Source organism: Gossypium hirsutum, chromosome A01, assembly GCF_007990345.1.
Source record: "Gossypium hirsutum isolate 1008001.06 chromosome A01, Gossypium_hirsutum_v2.1, whole genome shotgun sequence".
NCBI lineage: Eukaryota > Viridiplantae > Streptophyta > Magnoliopsida > Malvales > Malvaceae > Gossypium > Gossypium hirsutum.
In genome coordinates this window covers 119,037,545-119,059,160 of record NC_053424.1, presented here as the reverse complement: position 1 = coordinate 119,059,160, position 21,616 = coordinate 119,037,545, and the positions used below count along the sequence as shown (strand labels likewise).

The following is a 21,616-nucleotide window of genomic DNA, read 5'->3' as shown; positions in this document are numbered from 1 at the left end:
AATCAGTCTGGATCCAACAATCGTGCTTTCAAGTAACCATCAAGTGATTGGAAGTAGTGGCAGTAAACTTCTTCTCCCGATCAAAAGCAAAGCTAGAGAATTTTTTTTGTTGTATAGTTTTATGACAGTTGAATGCAATTTTTTCATGTTAATAGTTTAAAATTTATTAAATTTAAATTTTATGGGAGGTTAAATGTACTAATTTTAAAAGGTTAAAACATAAATTTATTATTTTAAGAGGCACCTGTCAACTCCTTGGTTGTTATCCGTGCCATTGATCTAAAAAAAAAAGTAGTATGTCCTAAAATAGCTATCCAACTTTAAATGTAAAGACTATGTTGAAGCGGACTAGAGGGGATAGGCATATTTCTTGCTAAAACCATTCATTATTTTGTGGACTTAAGCATTGCTGGCCTTTCATCAGGATTAGGCTGAACACAGTTCCATGCAACTCTCAGAATCTCAAAGATTTCAACATCAAATCCATGCCCAACCAAACCTCCATCAACAAAACCAGAACTCTTGACATCATCAACCACCCATTTACCAATACTTTCATCTCCAGATCTTGCTAAATCAGTGAGTTCACTCGGTTCTTTTCTGCTAATCAATTCAAGAACCAGTATCCCAAACCTATAAACATCTTCCTTGACGAAACTCGACTCCCAAAACTCACTATCCATGTCGAAACTACTGCTCCAATATCGATTATTCGATTTCATTAGCATCGCTTCACTGAAATTCGATATCTTGGGTTCAAAATTCTGGTCAAGTAAGATACATCTCGAACATATGCCGAGATGAATCACCTTGTAATTGCAGTTTTGATGAAGCCAAACCAGACCCTTTGCTACACCACATGCAATTTTTAGTCTCAATGGCCAACCAATGGTTCTTCTTTTTTCTGAAGGATGTAACAAATCATAAAGGTTGCCGTTGGACATGTATTTGTAAACCAGAAGCTTTTCTTTAGATTCTATACAAAATCCTAAGAGTGGGACTAGGTTGTCGTGTCTTAATCTTCCTAGAGTTTTCAGTTCTGTTATGAAATGTTCATCGAATTTTTGGGTGTCGAATAGCCTCTTGATTGCTAGAAGACAACCGCTGGATGATGTTGCCTTGTATGTTGTCCCCATTTGTCCATGTCCTATGATGTTTTCTCCACTGAACTCCTTTGTTACTTCATAGAGATCACTGTAACTCATTCTTGAAACCAGTTCCACCAACATAGAAGTCTGTGATAAACACCAAACTGGGATGAATACTTGAAGAACAAGTAACTTAAAAACAAAGGGAGAGAATTAGATAGAGTACCTCTCTGCTGGTTTCATGTAGGATATCTGGAAGTACCATTTGGCTTGTTTGATGGGAATTTTGTGTCATGTTAACCTTTCTAGTCCTATTCCATATCAGGTTCAATATGAAGTGGCGGAGCAGTTTGTTCCTCTCATTCCTATGCATGCAGGGGACAAAGTAGAACATAAAAATGGTTATAACAGAAACTACAGAAACACTGTAGCCTATTATAAAACCATTCTTGAAGGGACTGTTTTTATGATCAATGCAAGGCTCTAAAGGGTTACCACATAGTCCTGGATTACCCACAAAGGAATCCTTACTTAAACTGAGATTGAATAGTGGCACCGGACCATATAATTGATTGTTAGCAACACTGAAATTCTTCATCCGGTGTAGCAAAATAAGCTCCGGCGGAATAAAGCCGGTTAGTTGATTGTTTGAGAGATTCAGTGAATTTAGAAAAGTGCAATTTGCTATTCTTTTTGGTATGTTACCAGAGAATCTATTGGAGGAGATATCAATTGCAGTTCCAAAACGGAAGAGTTTTGAAATATTTGATGGAATGGGTCCTGAAAGCTGGTTATTTGAAAGGTCTAATCTCATTAATCTCTTGCACTTCACAATGCCTAGTGGAAACTGACCCTTCAACCCCATGTTGGTTAGACGAATGTTTAGCACTTCATTGTCGTCAGCGTGCCAGCACTCGATCCCCACAAAGTTACAAACGAAAACTTTTGTTGTGTTGTTGAAGTTCCATGAAGATTTGAAGTAGTCATGAGGGTCATCCAGGGAAGCTCTTATTGATTTCAAGCAGGCGATATCTTTTTGAGAGCAGATACTTATAGCAGCTAGCAATGACCATGAGAAAGCATGGAGCACAAGTCTTGTGTTTGGAGCCATTTCCATGGAGGTCAAATTTAGGGTGCAAAAGCAAGAAACAAATAGCAAGGAGTGAATTGAATGGAGAAAATGGGGCTGCATTAACTATTTAAACCTAACACAAACTAGAGGGGAAGGAAAAGAGAAGAACTTTCAATTTGGCCAACATATGTTCCCATCAGACCAAAGCCAGAAAAGTAAGGGTGGGTTTGGATGGGCGATTAGGTGCGGTGCGGTGCGTTTAGCTTACTTTTTGTCTCACGCTACAGTATCGCTACAGTATCTAATCTCACTGCCACCGCTATTTTTACACTAACCGCAGGTAAACGCACCGCCCATCCAAACTCACCCTAAGTCTTCCAAGTCTTGTCTATGAAAATTAGTGATTGGAAAACGTGTTTGGAAGATGTACGACAGAAGAAATAAGGAGTTTTCTTGTGGCTTAAGTTAAAGACTTATAAAGTCAAATTTCACACTAACACATTTTCCATGAGTTGAAAAAATCAAAGAATTATGGATGACACCATAAACATGGGTTCATAACGTAAGAGTAAAGAAAGCTATTAGATTTGGAAGCAGGTAGAGTCTTACACAGTGAAGGCTCATGTGTTAATTTTTTTATGGGTCATGAATGTAAATGGCTAATATGTAATTTTAGTCACCACGGAAATACTACGTTTACAATAGATGCCCTTATAAATATTGTAGAGCCACTACGTAAGGCGCACGTAACTGAGATGCTTTTGATTTAATATTTTTAATATAATTTTAATCATTTATATTTATTTTTAAGATTTTTTATAATTTTTTAGAATTATTGCTAATTTTTTTTAAAAAATAAAATGATATTTTAGTTAAATTTCAAGAACCAAATTTGTAAGTAATTATTTAAATCAATGTTTCACATCATAATTTAACAGAATAATTTAATGGAAAAACTAATTTACATGTTTCGAAATATATAAAGACTAATTTTTTTTATTTTTTTAATAGAGGAATCGAAATACAATCTGCCCCTATGTATAGGGGCTTCATTGGTATTTTTACCGAATTTAACTAAATAATTAGAAGGTTAGTACTCGTTACATTTGAAAATTAGAATTTAACTAAAATGAATCAGGGGCGAAGCAAAAAAGTTTGTTAGGTTAGGGGGCCAAAATTAAATTATAATTTTTACGATAGTAAAAATACAATTTAGCTATTTTAATAGCTTATATCTTTATAATTTTTAAATAATTAAATTAAATTTTCATCATTTTTAAGTGGATAAAAATGTAATTTTACCTTTATTAATTTAAATTTTTAAAAATTTTAAAACGCCTAAATGAAAAATTTTCTTTTTTTAAGGGGATCGAAACTCCTGCCAGTCCCTCTAGCTACACCCCTAAAATGAATTAAGATAATAAAATAAAATTCATTAACTCAACTAATTCAAAATAATTTTAGTCGATTTGATCCAACTTACCTTCTAACCCACCACCCAAATTATGGGTATAATACAAACAAAAAAACAAGGGAAAAAAAAAGGGGAGGTCTGGTCTTTAAAGAGGCAGCTAGCAATGCTGGAACGTTGACAAATAAGGTCTCAAATGATCATAAATTATTTTGGTTGTAGTATTGCAGGTTTGTTGTAGTCAAGCCATCGGGTTTTGAGCTTCATTCACTCTTTCGTTTCTATCTTTTAGCCTCTCTATGAAGGAACATGTTGCCATGTTTCTCATTTATCTTTTGACTTTAGAGGCCAAAAAGAAAGGAAAAAAGCTTGTTGAAAATGGTGCTTTTACATGTTTAGAGGAAAGAAGAAAGCATGATCTCTAATTCCATTTGACCAAAAAAGTTGTTGGGTTAACTTTTTATGGTAAAAATATGTACTCCGATTCGTATTGCATTATTATTTTTATATAAAAATAGATAAATTATTTTTTTAAATTGGATTAAAAAGTAAATTGATCATTCTGTAAATTTAATTCAAAGATAAAAATATAATTTGAATTTGCATGATCGAAATAAACAGGCTTAAATTAGAAGTTGACCCAAATGTTTAAAAACCCTAAAAATAATTTATCTTTAAATGATCTTTTTTAATAAACTCGAGATTCATGCTTTTCATCTCTCATGCAGCGAATATCTAGATTATATGTTGTCATCAAGACCATCAGCACACTTGAATAATTGAAAAAAATATTTATCCATCGTTTAAGCTCCACTAACGACTCAACTACAAGATCGCCACTTTTTTGGTAAACCATCACCTTGACATCTTCATCATCACTAAGATCCATCACATAATACTGATACTCTTGCAAATCTATTTTTTAAACCATATGTCATATTAATATCTTCGATCAGTCCCAATAATCTTGTTTTTTTATGACTGATTTCATTCTTAAACGTCATTTAAAAGGATACCTTATTAGAAACACAATGTCAATTTCAATCGAAATAATTGATCCATTCACAAGGATTAAGTTGATAAATCGAAATAATATATATTATTAGACTTACGAGACTTTGGTATTTATAAGTGTCGAAATAGCCTTAAAAAATAATCTCAGAAAACATATATTTTATGAGTTATTTTAAAATTTTATTATATTTTTTGATTGAGTATTAATTCGATTAGCATGAATATTATTGTTAATATAGGAGGACATGAGTTCGAGTATGCTGAAACGTATTATCCTCCTATTTATGGGTTGGGAGGGGTTATGAGTAGTAGTACTAGACATTGTGTTGCAAAGAACAGATATGATCAAAACCTATAATGAGATTATTCAAAAAAAATATCAACTATATTTTAATTAAAAAAATCAAATACAAATGCTAAATGTGATTTTCAAGAAAAGAAAAAGTGTAACTTAAGCTTGAGAGAATAAAAAAGAAGAAGCCTTATCTAAGGTTTGATTTTTATTAAAAACAAAGACAAAGAGTGTTACTTTTAAATTGGTCTCATAAAAAGACCAAAGTGAGTTCTGTTTGCTGTAATTTAACCTGGTTTTGGTCCTTTGAATTGTCTGTCTGTCTGGTGCTTAATGACAAAGATGTATTAGGACCCAAAAAACTCGGGTTAAGTTTTAGTTTAGTTAATATCGTTGTTATTGTAATCATATGAAAAGTGTAATTTTGAGTGCGCTTAAGTGTGTATTTTGTTTTTAGTTTAAGAGTTTAAGAAATAGATAGAAGTAGGCATTATATTAAAAAAACAACACAGGGTCTTAAATTCTTCTACGTTTAAATACAATATTTATATTATGTATGTCAAGTAAGGGTAGTATTCGATACGTTGTTTGAGAAAATTTTAATTCCACGAGAATAATTCAAGTAGCGCCATGTATCCTATTTTTATTACTTTTTTACTATAAATATGTTTCGTCCTTTGAATCATGCTTGTAAAGCCTAAAATTTTCACAAAAAACGTATCAAATAATTTTCAACAACAAGTACAATAATTCAATTTTAAAATAAGTCGTTTAGAAACTTAATTATGACAAGAAATAGGAAATTAGCAAAACATGTCGCATTATGAAAAATAAAATGAAATTATTCAAATATAGAAATATATTAAAATCTACATAAAATAAATTATTAATGTCTTGAAATTTACAATTAAAATATCTGAAATATGTTATGATTTAAACCGCACCACGAATATGACATAAAAAAATATAAAAGTATCATGAAAACTTTTGTATTAGGAGTTGTATTGTATTTTGTCACATTTGCTCATAAAATGGACAGATTAATCTATGTACGTTAAATCAAGAAACAAATTAGTCATTCTGTTAAAAATTTCATTAATCTTTACTTTTAAAAATTAGCCATTGTACGTCAGAATAAAATACATATGACACATCACGTGTAACTATTTAATTATTTCATTAATCACGCCAGTTTTTAACAACAAAAATACAATCTAAAATATCACAAACATAATATATATATATATATATAAATCAAACACTTGACACAAAATGGTGAAAAGCATAGCAAAGCAAAGCTCAAAAAGGAAAAACAAAATGAAAAGAAATGCAAAGCAAAGACAGAAAGAAAAAATAAAGGACCAAAGCAAAGACAGAAAGAAAAAGAAAAAGAATATGAGTACTAAGGAGTGTTTGGGTGGGTCACTGCCGATCTTACGCCAAGATTTTCTCTTCTTTTTTCTTTACAAAATTATTTAAAATAGGCTAAACTACACTCAAGGTCACTCACTTTTAAAAAGTTACAAAATGGTCATTGAACTATTCAAAAGTTTTCATCAAGTCATTGAGCTGTTAAATTTGATATTGTATGACGTTCTCTGTTCCCATTGCCTCAACTAATTGAAAGCTCTCCTTCCTTTTCTCTTCTACAATCCCGTTTTTTTCATGAAGCAGCTTTGAATGTCATGAATATGCGAATCAAAATCAAAATAACTTTCTTCTCTGATCTTCAATAATGACTGTCTGATCTATTTAGGTTTAAAGTATGTTCTTCTACTCGTTGATGAGTATTGGCCCACTATATGAACCGTTGCTTAAATAAAAACTTGATAACCCAATGAATTAAATAAAATCTTTCAGATAATTTAGTGATTATTTTGTAATTTTTTAAAATTTAACCATATGAACCGTTGCTTAAATAAAAACTTAATAACCCAATGACTTAAATAAAATTTTCAGATAATTTAGTGACTATTTTATAATTTTTTAAAATTTAATAAATGTAAATTTATTAATAGTTTAATAAATTTAATTTTTTTTTCCATATATGAATTTATCATTCTCTCTCTCATGATTCCCATGAAAAAAGCTTCACTTTTTCACTCATATTGTTTCATATTCTTTCCCTTTGTGTGAAGCTAAAACAATATGAGCCAAATGCTCATTTCATATCCCTACATTTGCTTATGAATCCCACCGCCGATCCACCATTATCACAGCCACAGCCACCGCCTCACCGTCCCTGTGACCGCCACCCTGAAGAGAGTTTCACCACCTTTTGTCCCTCATGCCTTTGCGAACGTCTCGCTTTTCTTCAACCAGCTTCCACTTCTTCTTCTTCTGGGAAACCACCCATTGCCCCCAGCAGCACCACCGCCGCCGCATTTAAAGCCATTTTCAAACCTCCCGGTGGAAACGGTACCCGACCCAGTTTTCTCCCTGAGCTCCGCCGTACAAAGTCGTTCTCGGCGTCAAAAAACGAAGGTACCAACTTGGGATTTGAACCTCAAAGGAAATCCTGCTCACTGTTTTCTCAAGAAATAAGTGATTTAGGTTCATCTTCCATTAAAACTTCTACTGAAAACGACGACGTACAGATCGTTGAAGAAGAAGAACAGTTGAAAGCCATGAAAGATCATATGGATCTTGATTCACAAACAAAGAAGAAAACTACTTTCTGGTCAACTGCTTCAGTTTTCAGCAAGAAACTTCAACAATGGAGACAAAAACAAAAGCTTAAAAAGCCCAAAAATGGTGATAATGGGTCAGTTAGATTGCCATTAGAGAACCCATTAGGAAGAAGATCTTGTGATATAGCTCCACCAAGGTTTTCATTTGATGATTCAAGGTTTTCATTTGATGAACCAAGAGCTTCTTGGGATGGGTATTTAATGGGAAGAACAACAACACCATTCCCAAAAGTACCCATAGCCACAATGGTTGAAGATCATCCATTAGCAATGGATTCCATTAATGGTGAGTCTTTGCCGGGTGGATCAGCTCAAACAAGGGATTATTATTCAGATTCTAGAAGAAGAAAAAGTCTTGATAGATCCAATTCTATAAGAAAAACAGCTGCAGCTGTTGTAGCTGAGATTGATGAATTGAAATCAATTTCCACCGCTAAGGTTTCTCCGGCCATTGTCGATTCGAACTCCAACTCAAACTCGGAAACGTTCGAGATTAGCAGTTTTAAAGACAATGCTTCCATTATCATGAACGGGGATCGTACTAAAAAATCAAAGAAATGGAGTACTAAAGCTTGGAACATTTTGGGGTTCATTCATAGGAAGAGTGTTAACAAAAATGAAGATGAAGATAAGTATAGTAGAGCTAGTGGTGTCGAAAGATCGTACTCGTATTCGGAATCGGTGTCGGAGCCGAGATTGGGTTTTAATCCGAAGCTTATGAGAAGTAGTAGCAGTGTAAGTTGGCGGAATTCGAGCAGGTTTGGTGTGGAGTCGAATGGACGGTTAATGTTCGACACGATGAGTGGCGGCGTCGGCAGTGGCCGGAGAGGTGGATCGGGGAAATGCAGGGGTAACCATGCACATCCTGTTCCAAAAAGGTTGTACTGAATTTGAGATTCATATGTATGTTGTTTAATTTTGCATTTGAACATTCATATAATGTTGTTAGTTTTATGAAATGGATTATACGTATAATAATTTGGTATGGGTCTCATGTTAGCTTCCTGCATCATTTTACTGCTAATTTTATGGAATTTAATAATTTCTTTAATTTATTTTCAGTAACATATTTATTCTTTTTGATACAATGTCTGAAAGTGCCCATAGTCCCCTAATCCTATATGAGGATAATTCGTTTCAATGCACATGATCCCACATCCTTCTACATTAACAATAATATCGATACTAATTGAATTACACTATATTCAAATTATATTCAAATTGGATATTGAGTCATTATTCGAATATGCAATAATTATTGGGATGGTTATAGAATTTATATGAAGAATTTAGTGAGTTTGAATTCAAATTTTTACAGATTTGAATATTTGGAAAAGATTGAAAATTTTAAAATCGGATTTTTCTTTTAGATGTATGATAATATTTAATTCATATACGAATTTAGATAGTAATATTTAGATAATTTACGGGTGATAAATAGATTCGAATTTTTAAGTAAATTCACGAATTCAGATGATTCAACACAATCATTCCTAATCTCGGTGACAACCTTCATTTTTAAATGTTTCTTGAGGTTCAATTGTAACCGGATGAATGCTCAAAACCGCTATATAATACAAATGTTTTAAAAATTAATAATTCAACAATTTATATCAACAAATTTAATTTTATATATTTACTAAAAATTAGACAAACTTTTCAATTATCATAAAATTCAAAAATTAAAATTTGATATTCATAAAAGTAAAGGATGAAATTCATAAAATAAAGAAAAACAAAAAGAATAAAACAAAGCAATGATTATTTTCCACTTTAACAAGGTTTAATCATTCATTATCACAAGGATAACCCAACAACATTTTCAATCAAGAGAGTTAAAGATCATGCTCTCTCTTTTTTCTCTAAACATGTAAAAACACCATCATCAATCTTCTTTTTTATCTCTAAAGTCAAAAAGATGATTAAGAAGCATCCTTGCTTATTCCTCCCAATGGATTGACTAACAAACTTACTATTTAAAAAAACAGATAGTATTGTTGAAGTATTCAAAAGTTTTTATTTAAGCTATTAGGTTGTTAATTTTCTTTTTTAAATTTAGTTAATAAGCTTTAAGTGACAATTCGAGGATAAGATCAGTATGGTAGATCAATACTCATTGATGAATAGAAGAACATATTTTTTATTCAAGTTGATCTGGCGGTTGATGCTGAAAACTAGAGACAAAAGCTGTTGGGATTTTTATTTGTAGATTTATAACGTTTAAAGTTGTTTAAGAAAAAAAACTAAACAGTAGGATAGAAGTGGTGCAGGAAATGCGATTAAAGAAAGTCATACAATAAGGATTTTAATAGCTTAGTGACTCAAAATAAAATTTTCAAATAGAATGACCATTTTGTGACTTTCTGAAGTTGAATGATTAAAACATAAACTTATTAAAAGTTTAGTGACCTTAAATATAGTTTACCTTTTTGAATTTAGGTTGTTTTAGGTTTGGGTTATTTCGGATTCAAATTATTTAAGTTTAAGGATGGTACTTTCGAGGTTAAATTATTATACTTTTGGATTTTTTTTCAAACTTTTTTTTTAAGATATTTATTTCCCCTCTCTAGTTTTTTAGGAATTTTCTTTCTAGGGTTTTGCTTGTTTTGACATATTCTTATTTAAAAATTGAGTAAATTATCTCGTTAAAAAATTATTCAAGATGATCACTCAACCGTTATCTCGTTAATTGCTTGCTTGCTGAGCTTGCCATGTCAGCATTTTTTTCCTAATATCTACTTTAAAAAATTATAAAATGACATTCTTCTTTTAGTCCCTAAAAAACTTAAAAAATTTTAAATTAATCCCTTAAACCCAAAAAATTTGATGCTTTGCAGTTGCAGAGCGTTGCACTGAAAACCCCAAAACTCAAAAGACAAGACCGACATCCTCGGAAAATTGCTTTCAACAGTGACAAGTCATCTTTTGGGGAATCCCTGAAACACTGTGCGAAACTCGGATCATTGGAAAAAAAACTCAATACTCGGACTTGGATTATTGTTGAATCTGTTTTTTTCATTCAAGAAGATGATGCAGATTGCAGAGTAAGGGATCCAATAGCAAAGTATCGAATATGGTGTTTCGAACACGAATCTCTTCGTTGTTGATCTCCAAGTTCGCCATTTTTGCTTATTTTATGTTGTTGGCAGGTCAGGTCTTTAATTACTATCAGATTCAGACCCAAGATTTTAAATTGTAAATTAAACTCATTTTACTGATTAGAGATCCTTTTTATGGGTTTCTATGTGGAATTTAGATTGATGGAAGGATGCTCAAAACATGGTTTAGGGAACAACACAAGACATTATCTGCACCTTCATCTCTTCTTTACTATGCCAGAAAGTAAGAAACTTTTCCCAGAAAACAAAACAGCAGATTTAGTGAAACCAATAAAAGAGATCTCTTTTTTGAGCAAAAAAAATGGAGTCAGAAGAGGAAACGAAATGGGAGATCCATTGAAAGGTAAACGAAGGGTTAGAAGAAAATATAGATTTGACAGGTTCAGTCAACAATCCATTAATGAGATAACACTTGAGTGATCATTTCAATCAAATATTTTAGCGACAGTGGTTAAATTGACAAAAATTTTGAGAGTGGTCAAAATAGAAAGATCCTATTTTAGGGTGACTAATGGGTAATTTACCCTTAAAAATTCTATTGGCATCTTTTGAAGCTGTAAAGCTCAGGCTTTGCTGCTGAAATCATTGAAGACCAATGATACAAATTGATTTGGCACTAATGGATTCCACAAATTTCGCCAACTTAAAACCATTATATCTAATTATGTTGTCTTTAGATCATTACTCTCCATGATGACCAAAAAAAAGTTTAAAATAAAAAAAAGTTTAATGATAAACTTAGCTACTAATATTTGCATTTTTGTCAAAATAGTCCTGATTGTATTTTTGAGCCTTTTTTGACCATCAACTTTTGTTATTTATTTCAAACTGCTTTTTCTAATAGATTTAATAAAAGCATCATTAAAAAAATTGATGAGGACAATATAAAATTTCATATGTAGAATATTTTTAATGAGATGTAATTTATTACTTAAATAGCTCTTTAAGATAGTTATATGTGAAAATAATTAAATGAAAAAATAATACATAAAATTAAAAAAATAACTCTTAATTTTAAAAAATAAACATAATTATCTAAAAAAATTAACTCAATAGAAAAATCTGTCAATAAATAAACATATGAAAGATTAAAACCTTATATTTATTTATTAAATCTATTAGAAAAAACAGTTTGAAAAAAAGAACAAAAGTTGATGATAAAAAAAGACTCAAAAATATAATTTAGACTATTTTGACAAAACATACAAACATTAATGACCAAATTTATCATTAAGCCTAAAAAGAAGTCATAGGTTGGACCAATTTCTTTATTTTCAGTATTATTTGTTTTTCTCTAATTATTAAATCAAATTTGTAATTCAATTGAAACACAAAACAATATTTAATTTGAATCATCAAATCTGTTTCAAAATCTAGCAAGTCTTTATTTTTTTGGTTATTGTTGGAAAAAATCATCTCATCTAAAGGAGCCACCTCACTGTATACCAAAGAGAACTCATTTAACTATCTGAATAAGTAGACTCAGAAACTACCTCACCGAAAGGTGCCATCTCGTCAAATACTATAAGATGATCAGACATACAACGTCTTAAAACCGTTCCCCTTTTTCACCAGTATCTCGCATCAACCACACGAGCATACACCAAAATTACACCAATCCCACTTAAGGACATTGGATCAAATTCTTTCCATTGCACGTGCTAAAATTTCCTATAACACAACATAATTTATAATCTACACCAAGATGACCCACTTATTAGAATATAAGTGCTTTCCCTACTCAACTCTCTAAATAAAAAATCCACCACAATCAGCTATCGACTCCATTGTGCCAACCGCATTCTAGAGGTGTTAATGAGTCGAGCAAAATTTAAATATGATATTAACATATTTTATATTTAGCCAAATTCGATTTAACCAAAAATGAATCTATAATTTTATTTAAACCCAAACTCAATACAAATTCATTTTAAGCCTGCTCATATTATTTTTTAAATTTTAAATTTTTAAAAATATATATGTAAATTTAATTATTTATTTTAATTTAATAAATTTATATATTTTAATTTATTATAATTTTATATATAATCACCTTAGTTTTTTTTAATGTTTACAAGTATTATATATTACTATAGATTTAATTTGTGTTTTATAAATTGTAATATTACCAACTTGAAGAATAGATCAATTTGAGCTTAAGCCTTAGATGTTCTAGTTTGCGCTCATTTTGTATTTTAAACGGACCTTATTTTATTTAAACTCATTTTCCGAACTTAATATTTTTACTTTTACCTATTAAACTTATAACTCTTAACTTATGAGTGGTTGTACCTCATTCTTCCTCTACCTATATTGGTATCAGCAGTTATATTTCTTAAGAGGTTATTGGATGAATCAACTTCCTCAACGGGGTTCTCAGTTGTTCTTAACGACATAAATTTTCAGTGAATTCTTTAATTGGTGGTTCTTCTCAGTGTTGCTCTTTATATGCAGAGGGCCATTTCTTTGAAGATGTTGACCATCTTGTTGGTTTATATTGCTTAGGCTTAATGTGGTAGTGTTACTTTTTGTTCCAATATAGTAACAAAAGTTATACATTTTGATACCAAAAATAACAATTTTAGCTTTTTAGTATTTAATTCGTAAAATTAAACAAATTCACAATTAACACTAAATTTATTCTATCAACAAAATTATGGAAAATTCAAACTTAATAATATTAGCAATTAATTTTCATCAAACCAACACTAAAACCTGAATTAAACACTAAAAAGTTAACATTGTTATTTTTGGTATCAAAATGTATAACTTTTGTCACATAGCACAAGTACCACAGTTAAAAAAAGTATCATACTCTGGATATCAAATGATATATTCTTTACATTAGATAAATCTATTTCCTCACATTGAATCAAGCATAGTGTTAAAACCTGACTCAAAGGATCTCTAGATAAAGGGAAAAAGATATTGATTAATTTATATATTATCACTAATATACATACATGATTATCCTAATCCTAATGCTAATGCTAATGCTAATCCTCTAATCTAAACAACTATAAGAAGAATAGTTAACTATGGATCATGCAACTCACCAGCATGGCACACAAACACTATAAAGACTGACTAAAGAAGGGTATAGCTAATTACATACATGATATGATACAAACAACTCAATTATGCGCCTAATTCCTACCAAAATAAACCTAGAAGTATTTTAAAACACAAGCTAAAGAAAAGCATATCGAACCATTCAGTACCTTGATCGGCTGCATAACAACCAGTTTGTTATATCAATCACCTCCGTCGTGCTGAATTTGTATGCAGGTGGGCCTTGCTGTCCATCCTTATTCTATCAGCATAAATGGGCAAGCGAATGATCTCGTTGATCTCGTTTAATAAGATTTCTTCTGTGATATTGTCGTTTATACTTTGCATAACCTGTTCTTGCGTACGTAGCTAGCTTTTAGTTACAGCAGTTGGGTAAGGAAAAAAATTAACTATATGTCAAATTAGCAAAGATACAGACCTTCCTGTAAGTATTAATATCATTGGGAGTCGACTTATCTGTCCTGATCCTCATATAGACCCACACTTGTCGATCAGGATCCCAAGAACACTCGATAATCTTCCCAGAGAACGATGAAGGAGGATCTGAAACCTCTGCAAAGCATTTCAGGAAATTGTCCTGAATAGGAGGTAATGATCTCAAATGAAGAAGAAAGTAGAATAAACGTAAGTCACACCAACCTCTGAATTCTGCAGTATTCCCTTCCATCAACTTCTTTCTTCCCCGTTCATGGAGAAAAAGTTGTTCATGATCATCGCTTCCAATCTGTCGATACATAAAAGCTTTCAGTTCAAGGATGAATTGCTACAAAATTTTGAAGCCAAAATCCCCCAGAATTTAAAACGTCAAAAAACTAATTCAAAGAAAAATGAGAAAAGCAACCTCAAATAGAAAGTCAACAGAGTTCAACTGAGCATATTTCCACTTCAAAAGACCTTCATGAGTGCGAGGTACATAAGGATCATCCCAACCCTGACAAAAAGAACCATTATTAACCACTAATGCCGAAAAACATAATGCCTTTCCTAAGAGAGCATGCATATGAGGCAACACATAAGTGAAACTAAGAAATGATAGATCGGGTGATTATATATGGTGCGGTACTAAATTACCAACTGAAAGACCTTCATACATAACAGTAGGAGAAACAGTTGAATAAGTTCAAAAGATTTGAGATCGATAATCCTATAACCCTCTTCAATCACCTGAAAAATAAGACCATCTGCCTCGTGAGAGAGCTTGGGGATAAACTCTTTCAAAACCTTATTTACAGTAGAAAGCAACCAAAAGTCCTTCCTCCGCACCTGACAAAAGATTTAAGCAAATTCTCAACCATTTATCACAAAGGTAGAAACAGAACAACATATTACACATTGGTGTTCATCAAACATACCCTGAAGGGTTCAAGGTCAAATCGGTAATAAGGATTCCTGCTCTGGTAAATATTGTGGCGTTCATAATTTCGAGGCTCAATCACTTCTTTTTCCAGCATTTTCCATCGTTCATAGAATGGCCGCTGCACCAGTGTTGATCCGTGGGATTACTAGCTATGCTTTATATTTTCTTTTTCTTTTTCAAATTTCATAGGGGAAAAATGGGGATAACATGATTCTGAAAATTAAAATGTCTCTCAATTGAATATGCTCTTAGATCTAAAATTGACATTCTAGAATCTCCAAAGGAAAAAGAAACTAGAAAAGCAACTGAAAATTAAGATTACTGACGACTAAAACATCTCTGACAAGCCAAACAACGAATTTTAAAATATAGTCTCCAGAAGTTCAGAGAAAAACAAGATAAAATATCTATATCACAAGCTATCAACTGAACGTCAGTTTCATAAGATAGATAAAATGCCGAAGTGGACAAACAATTAAGAGAAATTGTATTAAAAATAAGGACGACCAACCTCTATAATAGGTTCATTGTTAAGAACCATCATATCATAGATGAGATATCTTCTCTCTTGCTTCCGTGAGTCTGGCAGGGTGTCAATTATCATTTCCCCATCAAGCAATGTCAAATGATGATTCATGCCACCTACACCCTTACAAGTGAAAAAATTGACAAAGTAATAAGACTCACGAGACACTTAGATCCCAGAGTTTCACTTAAAAAAGAAGACACGCAAATACATACTTTATTGTGCCAGCATGGAAACCTCATCTGAACCCTTCGGATATTAAAACTTCTATCAATTAAGTAACATCCATCAATAGTTATTAACATCATATATCGTGTTCCATCTGCTTTCCAAGTGGCATAATAATAGCGTTGCCTTAAAAGTTGTAAATTGTCCCTGCAAACTCAAAAATAGAGAATTTTTATAAGATAAATATTCTGGTCAAAATAATTAGAAAAAGAACAAAATGTAAAAGAACACTAAATAGGACAAGCTCAACACTCACTTTTATACTGAAGGCGATTAAGTAAGCAACGAACATTTGATGCTGATAATTAAAAACTCTTTTGGGAGACAAAACAGAGAAATGGAAGACATTCTTGCTTTTTCTACTAATGTAATAGCAACTACACAGTTTTATAACTACATCATTTCCATATCCCATGCCCAGTACCATGGTTCGTTTTTCATGCATGCTTCAAGACCCGTTTCTGAGCCAGGTCACACCTTCAAACACATTTTAACCCGATTTTTCATCACTAATATTTTGTACTTGAAATAGACATGAATCCCATGAGAATGGAAAAGGAGAAATGATCAACGTGTCACTATAAAGCCTTAGGAAACTGCAAGTATTTTCAGAAATGAGAAAAAAGTTATTTAAAATATAAATTTGTACTCTAAAGTTATATCCATTGCCCAACAAAATTTCTGAAAAATTTCGAACACATATTTTAGAACTTTAACATACAGCATGGCCAATTGCAATCTCAAGGCATTTTAGTCTCTACTAGCTTAACAAGGAAAATTGCTGCATTAGTAAGAAAATAACTTAAAGGCCAACCACAGTTCTAAGAGATAATGCGCTAATTTCAACAAAATGAAGAATCAAAAACCAGAATAAAGAACTAAGAAAAAGAATAAAACCAAACATATAAAGGACCTGTTCAGCGAAACTGGATGTGATCCCGGGAATTGTGCATGCCCTCTAACCTGGTTTCAAAAAATGGCCATACCAGAGCTCGTATTAGATTAAAACTGTAATGAATCATACGCAAACTAAAGAATTAACTTTTAGCCAAAAAAAATATAAATAATTAATTGGATAAAAGGTGTACAAGTTTTCAATAGTTTTAGTTTTGTAAATGAGAGAAGTTCTCCTAATTTTATAATTAAGAGAAAATATTCTTATAGTATTCGAATATAATATAAATTAGAACAGCAGTTTAACAAGTTCAAAGACTATTAACTTATCACTTAATAATCCTCCACAAAATTTCCAAAGCTACAGTCAAGAAACAAGGTGAATAAAAAAGCTATGTCCTGATGAAAACATTCCGTCTCCAAATCTCAGTCTTGACCATTCGAATAAGTAGCTGAAGGAAAATGAAAAAGAAACAGAATCTGCTTTCAAAGTGCATACCCCAGTATTTAACTTCAATTGTTGATAGCAGAATTGCCTCATTTGTACCTGCTGGTCATGAGGTATTTCATCACCCAAAACGTCATCATTTGTCAACATTACATCAGTTTCATGATTCTCCTGAAATGACAAAAGACATATTAAAGCTGAAATCAAAAGAAAAGACTTGTACAGAATCTTGAGCAAAATTGAAACATCACCAATGAAACTAGAAGAAACATAAACAAGTATACCTCAGTGCCAATTAGTAACAATTTAATGACAAAGCTTAATATAATTTGTAAGACCTTTATAACACAAAGCTTAATATACATGGTGAAGAAGAAAAGGCAGGCTGGCCATCAGCAAAGATTACTGTTATAATCAAAGAAGACAAACCCATTCATAATATTTATAATAAATAGGTCATTTTGTGCTAAACAGTCAATATCTTACACTTTCCAAATGGAAATGAGGAAATGGTACTATGAAGCTTTTGCTAATAACAGGTTTCATTTGTTCTGATGCCCTTATTAAAGTTAAATAAAAAAAAAAAGAGAAATTAAGAATACTGCATGGTTGTCCATACAGGTAATGCAGTTGGAGCTCCATCATCATCATCATCATCTGCAGCTGCTTCACCGTTGAGATCAAGATCAGAAGATCTTTTCCACTCAGGAGTTGGAGGGCAGACAAGAGATTCTGGTCTTCTTTCATGATAAAATGCATACAGGGCATCAATATAGTCTGGTTTATATATTCCTGGTGGGCGTGCCTCAGAAAAAAATTTTATTGCCTGCAGAAAAGGTTAAACAAAAATAGTAAATAGTATTCCATTGTGAATACCTAAAACAGATACTGGAAAAGACTAAAAAAACATACCACCACCAACAACAAAAATTACTGACCTGAGTAACAGACATTGGCTGTGTTCGCATGAGATAGTGAATAATCATGTAGCCAGTGCGGTTATGACCATGAGTACAATGGACAAGAATATATTTATTCGATTTCTGACGTAGGAGAAATTGTGACACCTGATAAACAAGTTTCATGGAAGTTTTAGTAAATTGGTCACAACACACTAGAAGCAAGTAGCTCACATCAAACCACATGTAGATCAGCAACTGTACTACATGAATGAGAAGAAGTGGGGATGCATTACCGATTATGACATAAGTTCTAATTTATGTTTGTGATTACAACATAGTAGTTTCTTGTTTTTAGCATAACATGGAAACATATAACCCAGTGACCAGCCACAAATTTGGTTGTCAATTGATAAATGCATCATGGGAGTTGGGACTAAATCTATCACAGAAATCACATTTTAAGAAGAGATGAAGGCAGTGATTCTAGTAGATTCTGGAAATGACGGAAAAATATCATAGCAAAAAGTACCTCATAAACAAAGGTATTTACAGACGCATTCTCAGGTACAGCATCCCTTCCCCTACATTGTATCTAGAACACAAAAATAAAAAATTAAGCCAAGGCTGAAAGAAGTAAGAGAAGCATTAAACCATACTCTAATACTTTGCTCACCTTTACATGCTTAATGCCTTTTTTCTTCAGGTCTGTAGTTTGATAGTAACGAGAAGTGTTCGTCAAATCAATCACCAAACCAAGCTGAAAGCAGGCATAAGAGATAAGGTATTGTTTTCAAATTAACAATCTCATTTTAAAAGTCTTATCCAGCAGAAACTGATAAGTAACTTATGTTGGGTGACAACTGACAAGCACAAAGGCTTAGGCTCAAGTCCTTCAAACAGACACTTCTAACAAAATCTTGAATGATATAGACATGCCCACCACCTAACCTTGTATAATCACCTTAGCCCCTATATGCTGTCATTTCTATAGTCAGAAAGACCCAGAATTTATGAGGATTTGTGCTCTTTCACAAGGATTTTGTTATGCCATTTACATGTTTAAGATGATGATAGAAGAGATCAGCTTTGCATTCATGGGAGAATCAATGAGGTCTTATCAATGCGAAATATGAAAAGAAATGTCATGCTTTATACATACCTTTCTTCCTAAAACTTCTTGCTTATGAACCGCTTGTTTAAAAGAGTATCTTTTACCAGGAGGAACACAGTCATTATAAGATTCACCAAGTGGAACCTTCGAAGGAATGATGCAGCCTATTTCCTTACCAACCGCAGGACAATCCAACCAACCTGCAAATTATTTGCAAATAGGAAAAAAAAATGCACGATGGTTTAAGCAACAAGACATATTTGAAAGTTAATAAATCAATCAAAATCAACATCTTAAGCACAAAAATGAAACAAGAAACAATTTCAAATACATTTGATTACATTTTACTGATGACACCAACATCATAATGACTGTCTAAAGGGCTGAAATCATCAGCTTCAAACAATGTATCCATAAAATTTTTCTATTGACCATTGACATAATAGATACCATTGTGGTAATTCGGTTACACATAAATAAAAATCATTATGAACTACAAAATCGGGGCAATAGAACACCAATGATTTTAACATACATTGACAACAGCCACAAAAACTAAATAGAATCCATTGTGCAAAGTCAGGGATCTTACCAGGAGGGATCCTGCTTTTATCATAAAATGTTGAGTTCCTATTTTGATAGAAGTGATCATATACAACAGGCTGAGAGATATGTACTGGCCGGTCATCTGGTCGGTCACTTCTCAATCTCTTCCGTCTCTCTTCGCGTTCCTAACAGAAGCAAATTCCATTACCATGCAAGGATGAACAGTGATCCACAAACATGAAGACTATGAACTTTTGCAAAGAGTAAACAAAAACAACACAGCATAATATGACATGCTTAACCTATAAGAGCGTAATGAAAAAGAAAAAAATGGGAAAGGAATCTGCATGTTGATTAACAATCGAAGTTAAAAAGACACTGATTTTTCATAAATGCGAGTAGGATTGTAAGAATTGTTCACAATTCCTCTACAAATATAAGAACATCTACACAAGAGCATCATTTTACAGTGTAATGAATATACAAACAAAACCTCAGTTCTCCATGTTATCTTGTCAATAAGTACCTATTACCTATGAAATCAACATCTATGCAAATAACTTCAATACTTCGTAATAGCTACAGCACTACCTCACTCTATCCCTCAATGCCTGGAACATCTCATTCTCACGGAATTACATATATACATACATAAAAACCAGAAACCATTTCCAATCAAAGATAGATGTTAAAAGAAACTAAATGCATTCTTTAAGAGAAAACCAGAGGAGAAATTTTGAGAATTACCCGCCGTGAAATTTCAACTGCAGATTCTACATGCTCTTCTGGAGCAGAGTAATGTTCTATCTGTGTTTCATATGGATCTTCATCATCTTCAGGTAATGGGAAAGCATTTAGGTCCATACCAACAATCATTCCGCATCTACAAAACACAATGCACTTATAGCCTATGTCAGGAGGTGAATAAAATGAAACGTATATGTATATATAAGTATGTATAAGCAGAAAATTCTTCATCAATACTAAATCATAACAAATACTAATCTGTAATCAATTAACACTATATCATCACAAATACAACAGCTAGCTCACTCCGAGTAAATAAATTCATTAAATTAAACGCAAAATCATAACAAATACTAATCTCTAATCAATTAACAATATATCATCACAAATACAACCGCTAGCTCACTCAGAGTAAAATAAATTCATCAAATTAAAAGCAAAATTCTACCTAACCTGCTCGACGTCTAGCTGATAAGCTAACTAAACTAACAATTCGAAAAATCTTAATCAACAAAAAACTATACGAAATCTTTTTGGCAGCAAAATCGAAACAGTTGAGTCCGTTGACGAACCAAAAAAATAACAGAAAAACTGAAATTAAGTTCAAACTCACCAAAAACATGAAATCCACGACGAAACTAAAGTAAAATGACGATCCACTACGCCGTTGAAAGCCGCCAAAAAAATAAGCTGATTTTCTTTTTCCTCTCTTTTTCGTTACCTGTCGTTAATCAGATAAACACACACACACACACAAAAACCTTGCTCAAAGCTGTACGAAGCCTTAAGATGGTGAGTTCCAGTGGCAGTTTCCCTTTTAAAAACCCTAGAGAGAGAAAGTTGTTGGAGGTTTTTTTTTTTTTCGAACTATGAAGGAGAAAAGGGCAGTTAATAAATCATACTCTCCACCAATGTCAGTAGAGAGAGGAAATAGTGAGAAACGTGAAGATTTGGACTGTAGCCGAAATAAATTAAATAGAGAGGGGATATAAAATAATGTGGAAGACCCAGGTTTGACTTTTATCATCAATAATATTTAAATTAGACTGATTATATTCGGTTAGAGTAACAGTAAGAATAATATCAAATTAATTGAATT

At 32.2% G+C, this 21,616-nt stretch overlaps 3 protein-coding genes across 3 annotated transcripts; 1 reads left to right on the top strand and 2 right to left on the bottom strand.

Moving 5' to 3' along the window:
• Window positions 1-188: 188 nt before the first annotated feature.
• LOC107958037 (probably inactive leucine-rich repeat receptor-like protein kinase At5g48380) lies at window positions 189-2,949 on the bottom strand. Its single transcript, XM_016893691.2, has 2 exons — window positions 1,315-2,949; window positions 189-1,235 (listed from the first exon to the last, which is right to left on the bottom strand). The coding sequence occupies exons 1-2, from the start codon at window positions 2,278-2,280 to the stop codon at window positions 387-389; spliced, it is 1,815 nt and encodes a 604-aa protein (XP_016749180.2). The 5' UTR covers window positions 2,281-2,949; the 3' UTR covers window positions 189-386.
• A 3,330-nt stretch (window positions 2,950-6,279) lies between these two features.
• On the top strand, window positions 6,280-8,545 carry LOC107958036 (protein OCTOPUS-like). Its single transcript, XM_016893690.2, has one exon. The coding sequence runs from the start codon at window positions 7,064-7,066 to the stop codon at window positions 8,453-8,455; it is 1,392 nt and encodes a 463-aa protein (XP_016749179.2). The 5' UTR covers window positions 6,280-7,063; the 3' UTR covers window positions 8,456-8,545.
• A 5,053-nt stretch (window positions 8,546-13,598) lies between these two features.
• Window positions 13,599-21,475, bottom strand: LOC107958035 (mRNA-capping enzyme). The gene is made up of 18 exons (XM_016893688.2): window positions 21,131-21,475; window positions 20,518-20,653; window positions 19,817-19,955; window positions 19,273-19,424; window positions 18,787-18,870; window positions 18,643-18,705; window positions 18,150-18,278; window positions 17,831-18,037; window positions 17,263-17,382; window positions 16,783-16,832; window positions 15,857-16,016; window positions 15,627-15,764; window positions 15,111-15,233; window positions 14,923-15,021; window positions 14,600-14,689; window positions 14,398-14,482; window positions 14,177-14,310; window positions 13,599-14,088 (listed from the first exon to the last, which is right to left on the bottom strand). Exons 2-18 carry the CDS (start codon window positions 20,644-20,646, stop codon window positions 13,945-13,947), a joined length of 2,046 nt encoding a protein of 681 aa, XP_016749177.2. The 5' UTR covers window positions 20,647-20,653; window positions 21,131-21,475; the 3' UTR covers window positions 13,599-13,944.
• Window positions 21,476-21,616: the final 141 nt, after the last annotated feature.

Excerpts from the sequence above, each read along its gene's own strand:
- LOC107958036 (XM_016893690.2), top strand. The coding sequence starts at position 7,064 with ATGAATCCCACCGCCGATCCACCATTATCACAGCCACAGCCACCGCCT.
- LOC107958035 (XM_016893688.2), bottom strand. The coding sequence starts at position 20,646 with ATGATTGTTGGTATGGACCTAAATGCTTTCCCATTACCTGAAGATGAT. Across the intron at positions 16,017-16,782 it reads CATCCAGTTTCGCTGAACAG|GGACAATTTACAACTTTTAA; the intron begins GTCCTTTATATG and ends TTGAGTTTGCAG. Across the intron at positions 14,690-14,922 it reads CAGATGGTCTTATTTTTCAG|GGTTGGGATGATCCTTATGT; the intron begins GTGATTGAAGAG and ends TCTTTTTGTCAG.
- LOC107958037 (XM_016893691.2), bottom strand. The coding sequence starts at position 2,280 with ATGCAGCCCCATTTTCTCCATTCAATTCACTCCTTGCTATTTGTTTCT. Across the intron at positions 1,236-1,314 it reads TACATGAAACCAGCAGAGAG|ACTTCTATGTTGGTGGAACT; the intron begins GTACTCTATCTA and ends TGTTTATCACAG.